This window comes from Cydia fagiglandana, chromosome 2 (genome assembly GCF_963556715.1).
Source record: "Cydia fagiglandana chromosome 2, ilCydFagi1.1, whole genome shotgun sequence".
Lineage (NCBI taxonomy): Eukaryota > Metazoa > Arthropoda > Insecta > Lepidoptera > Tortricidae > Cydia > Cydia fagiglandana.
The window spans coordinates 22,898,321-22,913,120 of record NC_085933.1 but is presented as its reverse complement, the minus strand read 5'-3'; the positions used below and the strand labels follow the sequence as shown (position 1 = coordinate 22,913,120).

Genomic DNA, 14,800 nt, shown 5'->3' with positions numbered 1-14,800 from the left:
ACTACGTGACGCTTTAATAACAGCTTCGATGAGAAATTAAGACGTAACCGCTGTTGCTGCCGCCTTCTCGGTTTAAGTCCTGGCCGAGCGGTATAGGGATACGTGGCCCAAAGGTCGAAAAAGAAAACAAATTAGTGATAATTAAGTAATAAATAAATCACAATTCAATCACAGATTTTTCAATCATTGGATGGATGCAGTGAATACAGTTCCTTAGTTTGTTAATTCCTCTTCCATATTATTCAGTACCTTGGGAAGCTTGCTCTTTAACTTTAAGAATCTATACCGTATGTCAGTTACCAAGTATATTATGCACGTCACTCTGCTTTCTTATTTGTGTACGTTAGTATTTTGAATCACATGGGCGTTTTATTTTGTGATACCTTTATCAACGTCACAGTTTCTGTTAGAATTGCTCTTGATAGTTTCATTTCATTCATTTTGACTCGCCAATGTGTCGCGACGCCTTTCTGTTCGTCCACTCCGTGGCTTCATTCAATCTTTGCTTTCTCTTCACTCTTCACGTTTCAAAGCCTTTCTGTGACACTGTCCAGCTTGTCCCTGTGCACACGACCCCGTCCAGACACCTCGACGATACAAAAACAGTTTTCAAAATCAGAAAAATTACCTATGAATTCGGCCATAACACAAGAGAAAGCGACACGAACACAACTGAACCACGACATTGCATGTTTAGCAGCTCATTGTTCCCGCCACATGAACCTTAGAAGACCGTCTCGTGTCATTTTGATTGGGCATTCAGTTTGAGCAATCATTATTAGAAGCGATAAAATGTGTCCGAGCCGCCTACCGTTGGGGCTGCGTCGAGGATCGCGCGGGCGGGTCGGCGCAGCCCCACCGGGCCGCGGAGCCTTGCAGCGCGGCGGCGGCGGCTGACCGTCTACGGCTGCCGGCAGGAGCTCAAGGCGACGGCGGACACGCTGCGGGCGCTGCAGGTGCAGCTGGAGCGCGCGCTGGCGGCGGCCGGGCTGCCCGGCGGCAGCGCCGGCGCCACGCTCACCGCCGTGCTCGAGACCAAAGAGGCGCGCATCGCCACCCTCGAGCGGCAGGTCGCGCTGCTCGAGAGCGAGCTGGCCGCGCTCGGCTCGCCGCCGCCGCCCTCGCTCGCGCCCTCGCACGCCTCGCTGTACGATAAAGTCGAGCCTCCGTTCAAGCGCCAAGTAAGTTTTCTGCTGAACGACGTGCGCGTGATGAAGGACGGGCGCACTAGCGCGCCGCCCGCGCCCGTGCCGGCGTCGCGCCTGCGCCTGGCGCCGACGCCGGCGCTGGGCGGCCTGGCCGCGCGCCTCGGCGGCGCCGTGTCCTCGGCGTCGGCGTTCGCGCGCCGTTCGCCCTACTATAGCGCCACTACGCTGTGACTGCGATCGAAACGTGTCAATTTCTCGCTTTAACGAACTTAGCCGAGTCGCCGCCGACGACTGTGTTGAACCGTTATATTTTTATGTAAAGACTTGTTCGTTGTTAAAGCTATTTTTATTAAAATAAGACGAATTATATTCTTGAATAAAATCTAATCGATTAAAATTATTTTTGTTAAGACTAGGGCCTTAGATGCGATATTGATATTATAGATGTACGTAATGTATGGTTAGGCGAAATGTGAGATCGATTACGTTAACACCAAATTTGGCAATTTAGTGAAAGACTGTTATTAATAATAAAGACTGTTGTGGTCGAATGCATCGAATGAGACCTTCGAGTAAATGTTCTGTGCGATCCCTGAGATTATCATTTGATCATGTTGTGCTTTCGGTGTTGGAGCCTCATCGTCGCTTGGTCCCAGCCACCCGCATAGAACCTCTCACGACCCGACATCTCATGTAGATCATGTCATCGTGTCTCACGGTAGATAAATGTATCACAACGTAGGCGCCCGAGCATCTACCTCCAGGCCTGAGCCTGCGGACCTGGAAAGCTTTCTACCGTCATGCGATTCCATTTGTACTTTAGAATAGAAAGTTTTCCAGCCGTCCCACTTCCTAATCGAGTGACCGGTGCGATTTTAAATTTACAGTCTTAGAGTTAAAGTGTAATGCATGTCGATACGAGCGTATGAGGTACTTAATATTAATCCGAGTCTTCCACGCGCGCGTGAAGCTTGCGCCGCTTACCATCGATCTAACATCACTAACCGTTTCTGAATCAGTATTAGTAGACTTAACATCAGTATCATTTCTGCCATCACTTTTGCCTCAGTAGATAGAACTTTTTATTCTTTGTCGTTTGTACTAATGTTGTTGACGGATTCTATGACGAATTTGGGGTGGATGATCAACTAGTTGGATGAGTTCCGGCTGGAGATCCAGCGGCGGGACCAGGAGATCCTGGCGATGGCGGCGAAGATGAAGGCGCTGGAGGAGCAGCACCAGGACTACCAGCGCCACATCGCCGTGCTCAAGGAGTCGCTGTGCGCCAAGGAGGAGCACTACAGCATGTTGCAGACTGACGTGAGAATGTTGAACTTTAGCTTACGGCGAGGCCTACACTACCGCCACTTTACTTTTGGATTGAAGACACGAAACAAGAACTATTCAAATTTAGGGCTAGCACAACTGGCGTCAAAAATCTCCGCTGTTTTACACAATATGTCGACACGAGTTTACAGTCAGTTTTTCTAGTTCTTCTCTTCTCCTAGTTACTAAGCACTGCAAGTGTGTACCTACCAAATGTGTCACGGCCAAGTCGTAAGACATGAGCGAGAAACTTTAATTCAAGACGCACCCGATCCTCTTTTTCCAAGCTTTTTCTTTAAAAGCTTCTTCCGAGTTTTTATGTGGTAGAAGGCAAAAGTTGACCCGCACCGCAAATTGTTCCTAAGCAGTGTCAATATATTAAGAACATATATTTTGAGACTTTAAAGTAATCTGTCCCAAAGGAGGGGTCATATTATATTTGCATGAATGAAGTATTTCGCTCAAATAGTATTAGTTATGTAGATTAAGTACATAATGAAGTCCCTACAAGAATTTAGTTTTATAATGATTAGGTCAAGTTAGGTTAGGTTATGCCTTGCAGAATAGTAGAGGAAGTGTTCAAAATTTGGTGAAAAGTAATTTAGAAAAGGCTTGATGTTTGCTTATTAATTAACATAATGTTGGATGGACTTTGTAGTTCATGTAAGCATAATGAATGATGTGATATCGGTCACATAGCCTTGAAAATTCCTTGTGCAATCCGTCCATCTGCATGTGCACTTATTAAGTATCTGCCATCTGCCGAGTTTTACATACATGGGTGACCGATCGACAAAAAAGATCAAATTTTCTGACATGATTAGAAGAATTATCATGTTCTGATGTCATTTGCTTTGCCTTAGAGGCTTTTTGATAAAAATAATAATAAGGGACGTCGATGTTCGTTGATGGCTATGGATTTTAGATCAATCAAAATTACTCTCCATATAGTCTGGCGCCACGTAAGCTACGAGTACCCGTCGTTGCATAAGGACATAAGAGTTTTCTTATCTTATTATCAGATCACCACGTGTTCCGTCCTGTCCTCAATATACACCCTAGGCCGAAAGTATGGCAAAATACAAACATCCTTTCAAACTGGAAGAACTTGGCATGGGGATCTTTAAGAGAGACCCCACACTAGATTATTTTAACCAGCGTCTAGTCAGCGCTACACAATTGCACCAACGCTCGGGAGACGCTAGTGTGAGATCTCCCTAATACTTCTTTCTCTAATGTTCATCTAACCATTAATGTGTTCTCAGGTAGAGGAGCTTAAGGCGCGCTTAGACGAGAAGAGCCGCCTGGTGGAAAAGAAGACCGCAGCAGCTTTGGCCGCTGCGCACGAGTTGGCAGAATTACGAGACCACTCCGAGATCAAGGATAGGAAGATCAACGTGCTGCAGCGAAAGGTACTTTGGTGCTGTGGTAATAAGGGTGCAAATGGAAAAGATGATGATGTGGTGAACTAATGTGATGAAGGATCTCAAAGTAGTAAATTAAGAAAAGTGAATAATTGTGATCAATGTGAAGTCTGATTGTGGAATGCGGATGTTTTGGGACTTGTTAATGTAATTAAAATAACTTTGAGCTAATTTATATCGTGCAATATGTCTTGCGCTGATAGTCCTGGGGGATTTTCTTGACAATCATGTCCTAGATTTAGGAATTCGTGCCATGCTAGCCTGCCAATCGTTATGCATTTTGAGCTCATAAGTATTTATTTTGGATTCGCATCTAAATTTAAATATAGGTACGTAATATAAAAACCTAGCCAGCAATGACTGTAACTGAAGTGATTGTTGTTCGGATGGATGTGACGGTGGCTGTGGTGTTTGGTTTGTGTTACTTGGATTAAATAGCAGGATGAATATATAGGTATGAATAAAGATGTCTTAAGTATTTTTATATATTGATGCCCTCACCTCAGTTATTTTTTACCCTCGTACCTATTTAGGTTTTAAATTTTTTTTTTCTTCAGTAATGCTAGAACACATTGAATAAACATTATTTTATGCACCTATTTTGTATATTACTGTTAAATATTTCAGTATAAATCACGTCGATAAAACTAAAGTGAAAATAGAACTTTAATTCATACTCGTAGATAAACTAATAATTGAATTAATAGAACATACATGGATACATTCTAGACACCATAAATATTCCACAAAAAACTTACGTGTAAATCTAGACCCCATGTGGATACAAGAGATGCATGTACCTATATAGTAAAATTGTCACTTGACCTTTTACAAGCATTAAAAAAACTCGCCAGCGATAAAAAAAGTATAAAAACACTAATCACTAATCGCTGGTCGCCGCCTGTCTGACGCCATATTTTATGCATATGCTCCGTGTCGGGCGGGTGACATCAAACGATGTTGCAGTAACGATATGCATTATGCTTATGCAATGTACGACCGCAGTCAGCGGACCTTGATTAATATGTTTCATTAGGGCAGTTTCCCTCTTATGGGTCACGGGATGAGAGAGCGCCCATATAAACGAAGTTGTATTTCAATTGAAATCCTTTAATAGACATTTTAGTAACCCGTACCGTATAAGATCAGTATAATAAAAAGGTTAGATAGTTTTTAACGAAACTTTTTACAAAATGGTCAAATAAATATGTGTCGCTTAACTTTAAACTCGGGTAAATCCATTCGACCCGCTCAGCAAATATCTACCTTACCTTTTCTTAATACCAAAATCGCATAATCTGACAGATGGATTTACCCGAGATTGAAGTTAAGCGACTCACATCATGTTTTTTTTTCTATATTAGGTAATTCTCACTATCGATTTTTTTTTATACTTAAATAAATATTATAGGACATTTTTTACACAAATTGACTAAGCCCCACGGTAAGCTCAAGAAAGTTTGTGTTGTGGGTAATCAGACAACGATAATATATATAAATATTTAAATACATTGAAAACAACCATGACTCAGGAACAAATATCTGTATCATCATACAAATAAATGCCCTTACCAGGATTCGAACCCGCCATTGGCTTCATAGGCAGTGCCACTACCCACTAGGCCAGACCGGTCGTCAAAATTAAATTAAATACATTAGATTAGAATAGATTTTAATTAAAGAACATCACATGGACATTTACACGTTAACTACAAAAAAAAACCTGGTTTACGCTGCATTTATCATTACTACTACAATTTTGAAAATGCGCGAGTAGTAGGGTTAGTAAGGAACACAAATGTATGGAAGTGCATGCACTTTAGTCTCAGGCGATGCCGCTTGGCTCCTCCTTCCTCGTCCCTAATTTATACGAAAATGATATATAACTTGACCTAGTTGCTAAGACTAGGAAGGAATATAGCATAGGTTGGACCTGGGAGCCGACCCTTTCACCCCCCCTCTTTGGGGGGTCTGCATGGTACGATCTCCTGTCTACCGGGCCAGATCAACTTTGTTTGACCTAAGGAACAATCGTGCCAAACGGCATCGCCTGAGACTAAAGTGCATGCTAAATGACCTTACTGACCCTACTACGAGTATCTTATCAACAGCGACAGTCGATAAACACAACCACTATAGGCCCGCAGAGCCCTATGATATAGCGTCTCAGTGCCGCAATGCGTTATCGATACATCACGAGCCCTGGAGACTTACACACCAACTTTCACTGTGTTTACCCGCGCTATATAATACTCTCACGACTCGCAAATAGCAATACACAACATGTCTAAAGTCAAATTTTAATTCCGAAATTTCCAAATAGTTTTGTCGAATTTACTCCAAGTGTATTTACACCATACCTGTATGTAAAAAGTCGAAGACGAAAAGCATGAGTAAATGCTTAGTAATTTAGGAGCAATCAACACATTATACTAACATTTTTTGGACTAAGATACCTACCTAAAGAAAAATATATTTGTGAAATAACCTTTTACAGAATCCAAAGCACGCATAAACGTGAAAATTCAAAGCTATATTGTGCAAATATTTATAACGAATAGTGATTTTAACATCGTCGTTCGATCTTATACTTTTTTTTTAGATTCAAAAAACTTTGCCTCGTGATTAGTATAGACAAAGATTTTTTTTTTCGATAACACAATGCCAATTCCTAAAAGTCTTTTACCATTTGTAATCCTACAAATTACGAAAGTACTTTTTAGTCTTCCCATAAGGCTTATCTTTCTAAAAATATTTCCATTACTAAGCAAATTTTTATTTTATGCTAGAGTTCATTTTTACGCTGAATTTTTAGTTTTGTATCCTGTGAAGTCCTGTCCTTATTTTTATTTAAAGGTATGTTGTTTTATTTTATTTCTGTTTTCTGTGTATTTTTGTTTTCCAATGAAATCAATACATCGTAATTCATATAGGATTAAGATACTTTCTATAAGAGGCACATCAAAGGCCGAACAAGTGCTTATACTCAGTGGCTGTTTACGTTGAACATCAAACGTTGACACCAATTTCATAAAACACGTGTTTTCAGATCGAAAACCTTGAAGACCTGCTGAAAGAAAAAGATAATCAAGTAGACATGGCTAGAGCTAGGCTCAACGCCATGCAAGCGCATCACTGCTCCTCTGAAGGCGCCCTCTCGTCCCTCGAAGAAGTCATAGGAGACAAAGAGAAACAAATCCAACAACTCCGCGAACAACGAGACAGGGCGGAGCACGAGAAGAACGAGGAGCGAGAGCTCCACGAGAGAGAGATAGCAGATTACAAGATGAAACTCCACGCTCTTGAAAGTGAAGTCGAAAAGTTAGGAGCAAGACTCGAGAGAGCCCAAGCCGAGAAGGACAGACTCGAAGCTAAATTAGAAAGCTCTCAGTCGGAACTAGGCAAGTCTAAAGCGGAGCTTGACAAAGCGGCAAGCGAGGTGGGAAGGTCCGGGGCTGACTGGGAAGCCGCAAAACAACGTCTAGCCAGACTTGAGCTTGAAAACGAACGGCTGAAACACGAACTCGAACGCTCGCAGACCACATTCGGCAGAAGCACATTAACAACGTCCCAGGAGCTGGACAGAGTGCAAGAGAAGGCGGATAAAAACGCCGCAGAGTTGAGACGTACTCTTGCAGAGCTGAGGGTGACGCAAGCAGACGCAGAGAGAGCGCATTCGGAGGCCTCTGGGCTTCAAGACAAGCTCGAGAAGAGTCAGGGTGAGGTGTACCGCCTTAAAGCCAAGCTGGAAAATGCACAAACGGAACAGGACAGCTTGAAAGAAGAATATGATCGGTAAGTTCTATTTGTGTTTTAATTTTGCGTGCCGTTTTGTAATAGGCTATTATGTTAAACGTTTCGCATATTATTTTATGTGTAGATCGGCATAAATATTTAGCTCGTATATGTAGAGAAAATGGGCGGTTTAGCGGGAGCTCATTTAGGCAAATGTGTTCATTTTCTAAAATATAAGACATTAGGTACCTACTATTGTTAAGAAAGATTCGTGTAATTACGACATAATGGAAGTTTAAGATAAGACATGAGTTTAAACATTAGAAGTTCGGGCATATATATCATCTTGTTTTTTTTTATCCGACAGAAAAAACTAACTAATTTCACCACTACTTACTCACTTTTTAAGACAGTAGATATAATGGAGCTTTCAAACTTTATTTAAACCTTATGCAAGAATCAACGTCGCGTTTGCAGTGTTGAAAACGTTGTTTACTAAACGCAACCTGACTATTTTCAAATAAATCGTCAAATAGTAGCGCTGTATAGGGGTGTAGGCTTTCGTGACTAATAGCCGGTTTTCCCCCGTGGGAGAACCGGAATTCATGTCGCCTACACTACACCCCGAGTAATGGAGTGCAAACTGCGCCCTGTCGAGCTTTTACCCTTATTGGAAACTTTTGTTACGTTTCGAGTTTTCATTTGTTTTTAAAACTACGTCCATGGTTCATACTCACAACGAATAAAAGCGTTATTTATTAGTCTCATATGCACGACAACTCACGATGTCTTATATAGTTTTCGGAGTACAATTAGTAGTAAACGATACGTGTAGTAGGTAGTGAATAAAATAGCTACAAAAGCTTGAACCTAATCTTTCGATAAATTATTTTAACATTAACTCCTTTATCGCTATCGCTATTTCTATCTATGTTAGCGTACAAATCTCATAAGTTTAATACGTTATTGACCACATTACTAATCAAAAAGACAGTTACGAAGTTGTAGTTAAATTAGCGATTTCCACGATGTTTGCTACATACCTACAAATACATAAATACATCTTTTTGACATGTAAAATTTAATGTACATTTTCAATAAGAAATAAGGTAGAAGTACTAGTGCTCGACGCTGCACTAGTATTCGACATGGGCACTTTATAATATGTCAAAGTAATATAGGTTTTTGAACGTCGAAGATTTGTCTATATTCAAATTTAATCCTTGTCACTTTGACATAAAGTGCCCATGTCGAATACTAGTGCAGCGTCGAGCACTAGTACTTCTATCTTAAATGAATCTTATCTAATCTAATCTAATCTTGTGAAAACCCTTCGCTAATTCAACTATTATTATAAACCCTTTGATCGCCATGCACCCTACCCAAAAATTTCATGCACACTTTCACGTCATCATACAAAGCATGATAAACATTATCTTGACAATGTAGGCCATAAGGATCATTAAGCATTCTTGGCGCATTAGGATTCTTGGCGTTCAAAGGGCCAACTAGATACGTAGCACCCAGGTTTTAGTCCATAAATCCCTCTCTAGAGGGTTAGGCCCAATGTTCTAACAAGGCATTTGATCGTAGTGGGACCACATCGTTTAAGCCAGCACGCGACAGCGAATACTAGTAAGGCCTTTGTCTCCGCCAAAGCCTTATTTATTTTATGCTTATGCATGGGTTCGGATTTTTCGTACCACCGTAAGGTCATGAGGGTCTACCGCAAACCATGTTCGACGTGTTGCCTCTATGTCGCACGTGTAAAATCGTACGTAAGTGTGACAGGGAGGCAACACGTCGAACGTGGTTCGTGGTAGACTTGCTTGATTGAACTTGATTAACACCAATCCATACCAGATACGTACTTATTTATTGAAGAGAGCAATTAAATAGTACAGATCTAGTGCATAATTATTTTCCATCGTATTTTCACGGAAACATACGAACGTGTCTTGCTATTTCAGTACAAAAAGTACTGACGTTGACTGAAGTAGCATGACAAATACGGACGTTTCCGAGAAAATACGATGAAAAACAATTAATTACACATTACATCTGTATTTGTATTGCATTGAGCAAAAATTACTACATAAAAATCACGTGTATTAAGAAAACGACTGACGCGTAGACAATTCTTCATCGTATCGTAATAGATAGTTCGTAACACAAATAATTCATACTTGGTAGCGTTTATTATGAGCAGACATCGTACATTTTCGGTGTTAACGGAATCGGTATAAATAATTTCAACCCTAATGATTAATTAGCGTTAATTACGTTAATATTAACCTTAATTTACCATTTCAGTTGAAATTATCTATACAAATTCCGTTAACACAACTCTGCCGCACCAAAAATGCTGGAAAATTGGGTATCGTCTTGGGTCGTCCCATTTGTTTTTCGTCAAGTTCTTAAATTAGTCCTAATCTGCTTTCGTCACTCATTCTACATTGAAAACCACCGACGATTGTGACGAATGTAGAATGAGTGACGTAAGCAGAATAGGACTAATTTAAGAACTTGACGAAACACGAATGGGACGACCCAAGACGATACCGAAAAATGTACGATCATTGATTATAAGAAATTTATTTAGGTACTATTGCTTTCAACACAGTAGGTAGATAAATACTTCTCATACACTACATCGTGTAGCGACAGCTTTAACACGTCATGCGAAAATAGTGTATAACCATCTGTAGGTATTCAGTATACAGTGTGGAAAGATAAGTCGGGCCCTGGAGGGAAACTACCTTAAATCCTTAAGCTGGCTCATTTTACTTAAAGGAGACATTCCTTTATTCTTAAAAAGAAACAAAACTGCATTCAAAGATTTTCTAAAACTCGCTTGCCTCGCCCGGGACTCGAACCGGCTAAAAATTTCAAAAAATTAAAACTCGCAATTTTATTCTACTAGTCGATACAGTTAATGTTAATGATAACATTTCTCCAAGAAACATTAGGTCTTACACTCGTCTGTCGTACAAAATCTCCATAAAATGGAATATTTAGTACTCAAGATTTTTTTAGACAAGCAAAATTGAAGAAAAAAAGAAAAATCTTTGAATGCAGTTTTGTTTCTTTTTAAAAATAAAGGAATGTCTCCTTTAAGTAAAGTTTAGTACAAGATGAACGTCGACGAAATGTTAGTGGTTTTGTATTATTTGCGAAAGAAACGATTAGAGGCAGTTAAAAAAAGGAGATATTGGGTACACCCAATTCTCAGGGAAAGATTTACCTTAGGAATATTTCAGAATTTGATAGCTGAATTAAGAAGTGATGAAGTGAAATTTTTCAATTATTTTAGAATGTCTATAAGTACATTCAACGATCTACTATCTCGGATATCAGGATGCATAAACTACAAAAATATTAAGTACAGCCATTATTACAATTTTGCAGCATAAAAACAATACTCTCCTTCCGCGCCAAACTATGTTTGCGCAATGCGAGCGATCGCAACGACGCGGCAGCGACGCGCGGGTGTGTGAGGGGGTGCCGCGCGGGCGAAATCGTTCCGACATCCGACAAAATGTGAACAGCGCTATATTCACTCGTACGCGAGCGAGACACGACACGATTTTTTTCCGGGCTGGGAGGGCTGGCAAAACGCACGACATTTTATGTCGTATCCGACACAAAATCGTTGTCGGACGAGTGTGAACAGCTTCATATAAAATGTTCTGCCAGTGGAACGTACGATTAAAAATCGCCACGACATCCGACATAGTGGGAACGAGCTCTAAGTAAAATGAGCCAGCTTAAGGATTTAAGGTAGTTTCCCTACAGGGCCCGACTTATCTTTCCACACTGTATAGTGATATAGTCTGGTTAGCTAAAATTAACAACACTTCAAATGGCACTTGGCAGTAATTAATGATAATATATGCGTTAATTTTTAACTGTAAGTATGTCATCTAAAGTAATTATCTTACTGTAAAACGAACATAGAAGCGCGAAAAATATGAATCGTTTTAATAGCTCTATAAATGAGTTGTGAAGGATATTATTTCAAATGACTATGCTTCGACTTAATTTTGAAATTTTTGTCAACGACAGTCGAACCATCGGGCTGTCTTTCAGCCTTTCTACCACGTTTAGCTGACCAGTATGTAAATATTGTAACGAAATAGACTATAAAACCATTTCTTTTTTATAAGTAGTTAATATTTCATTTACAACACAATGGTTCTACTAAGCACATCATTGAAATCGCTCTTGGTAATCGTCAAGACAACTGATAATCAAGTTAAGATTGTTGCTGTAAACCTACAAAATTATCCGCATTTAACTTGAACTGTCCCAAGAAAATCATCGCCAGGAGTGACTTAAAATACATAAAAAAAATGTTAAAATAACTAACTTAAGTTAAAAATGTACCAACTCATCTTCTAACCCGTCCTGTTTCATCCAGCGTCCAATCCAGCATCAGCCGCCTCCACTCCGAGCGAGACAAGGCCACCGCCGAGCTGGACAAAGCCCGGGAAGAGCTGGAGCGAACGCAGGCGACCCTCGGCAAGGCCCAGCTGCAGCAGGATAAGCTGCAGGCCTCGCTGGACAACGCGCACTCGGAGATCGACAAGCTGCAAGAAAAGCTGGACAAGGCTGCTGCCGAAGTCAGAAAGGTATATAGCTACAGATGTAGTGCATAATTATTTTCCTTCATATTTTCACGGAAACGTACGAACGTGTCTTGCTTGCTATTTCAGTCAGTCTCGAATTCTCGATACAAGTACTGGGGTTGATTGAAGTAGCATGACAAATACGAAAGTTTCCGAGAAAATACGAAGAAATACAATCATACACTAAAAAACACCCCTACGCTATATGCCAATAAAATCTATTTTATGCCAAAAAATGCCTTACATCCTTTTGGAAAAGATATGATAGTCTTCAAACTGCTGGATTGATTTTCATCAAACAGCTAAGAACCACCGCAGGAAAACTCACTTTCTCGTTCTAGAACCGTATCGAAAGCGGTTCATCCGTTGGACCTACGTTGCCACAGACAGACAGACAGACAGACATTGGCGTCAAACATAACATCCCTCTATTTGCGACAGAGATTAAAAATAAATCTCATTGAATTTAATAGCATAAAGAAAGTCCTTTGAAATACTTGACTCATTTGACGATTACGACTCTTATGTCACAGACAGTGACTTTAGGTATCCACCAAAATCTAAATCCATCCTTTTCTTGCAGCTACAAGTGGACAGAGAGAAGCAATCGTACGACTTCGAATCCCTACAATCCCAGCTCGACAAGGCTCTGGGCCAGGCCGCGCGGCTGCAGAAGGAAAGAGACACCGCACAACTAGACTGCGACCGCTACAGGGACAAGAACGACAAGGCACAAGTAAGTGTTATGTCTCTATCTTACAGCTTTAAGTAGAGAGAGAAGCAATCGTACGACTTCGAATCCCTACAATCCCAGCTCGACAAGGCTCTGGGCCAGGCCGCGCGGCTGCAGAAGGAAAGAGACACCGCACAACTAGACTGCGACCGCTACAGGGACAAGAACGACAAGGCACAAGTAAGTGTTATGTCTCTATCTTACAGCTTTAAGTAGAGAGAGAGAAGCAATCGTACGACTTCGAATCTCTACAAGCCCAGCTCGACAAGGCTCTGGACCAGGCCGCGCGGCTGCAGAAGGAAAGAGACACCGCACAACTAGACTGCGACCGCTACAGGGACAAGAACGACAAGGCACAAGTAAGCGTTCTGTCTCTATCTTACAGCTATATAAGTAGAGAGAGAGAGAGAGAGTACGACAAGGCACAAGTAAGCAGTTCTCTCTGTCTTCTAGCTACAGTTTCTCCAGTGGCAGTATTTATCATCTTTCGTGCTATTAGGAACAATTTTCGGTCAGCAGCGGAAGTTGCAAAGCGAGCGAGGTGTTCAAACGCTCTTATTCTCTTAACAATGAAGTCACGTCAAGATCTTTTTGAACACTACGCCCGCTTAGCAACTTCTGCTGCTGACTGTATCTATAGGTAATTGTATTTGCAAACTTTTCCCATCTCTCTACGCTACATGGTTTCAACTTTTAGGTACTCCATTTTAACTGAAGTAGAACCTAGTTAGGTAACATTTTAAACCAGCGCTCCACTTTAAATTAATTTCTCGCGAATCGGTGTCACACTCATAACCACGTCGCTAAAAGCACTAAAAGCATAAAGGCGTCCTTTATTAACGGAATAAAAGCTGGAATGGACCACTCGACCGGCAATGTGTCACACTCACACGAGTTACGACTGAGAAATCTGTTAAGTTTGAAGCAAGTTGAAGATTTCGTGGTTTTTGCACCCTTTTAGTTAGCTTCACCGCGTACGTATATTGTTTGCGATGCTTGTTTTATATGTATAAATAAGTTTTTGGCAAAAATTTCATTTTTGGTACAAGCTTTTATCGCTGACTGTACTTTTCTTACGACAGACAATTAATACTCATTGAGACAATTCTAAAAACCCCTAACACAATTAGGTTGCGTTGTTTCATCACAGAGTTCCTATGGCCACCTCCTGTCTCCATCATCAGATCTAATCAGCTCGATGAGACCATAATATTGCATTGTATGTGTGCAAAATTTCAGCTCAATCGGATCCGGGAAGTGGATCAAATTTAACTTGCAAGATTTGATTACACACAGACAACGGTCAGGTGGTGAAAGTAAATAAAAGCTCATAATTTTAATATAGTCGTTATGGAGTATCTTCCTTCCTGCTGTGTAACTTTTTTCTTATTTAAATATTTGTTTACTGTATGTTATTTTTATGTCTTTTCTTCTTGTCTGTTACCTTCCGTGATTCTTCTCACTTGAGACCATCGGAAGATCAGCGCTTGAAGCCACCAGCAACATGCTGAGATGGGGCCATTTCGATTTTCGTGGCACTTTAATCTTATTTTGTGTTTTCTATTATACAATGTATTGTCTCGTTTGTTTGTTCTCACGAATAAATTCTATTCTATATTTATTTGTTTACATGCTACAACTTTGCAAATTCAATTTGAACCATTGGTGTTTGATTGAGCTGAAAATTTCTGAAAATACTTCCGTATTTCCATGACAATCAATGCAATAATAATTATGATGATACATGGAGCTGATTTGATAATATAGTCGGAAGGTAGCCATTTTTTTTTTTTTTTTTTTTAATCT

The 14,800-nt window shown here is 40.5% G+C and overlaps 1 protein-coding gene across 1 annotated transcript in view; it reads left to right on the top strand.

Moving 5' to 3' along the window:
- Positions 1–14,800, top strand: part of LOC134678866 (myosin-1B) — an 82,410-nt gene that overhangs the window by 51,712 nt on the left and 15,898 nt on the right. The window contains exons 5-9 of the mRNA XM_063537590.1: positions 2,301–2,468; positions 3,740–3,886; positions 6,948–7,693; positions 12,054–12,264; positions 12,845–12,997. Of these exons, the coding sequence (XP_063393660.1) occupies positions 2,301–2,468; positions 3,740–3,886; positions 6,948–7,693; positions 12,054–12,264; positions 12,845–12,997 (1,425 nt within the window). The remainder of the gene's footprint in view (positions 1–2,300; positions 2,469–3,739; positions 3,887–6,947; positions 7,694–12,053; positions 12,265–12,844; positions 12,998–14,800) is intronic.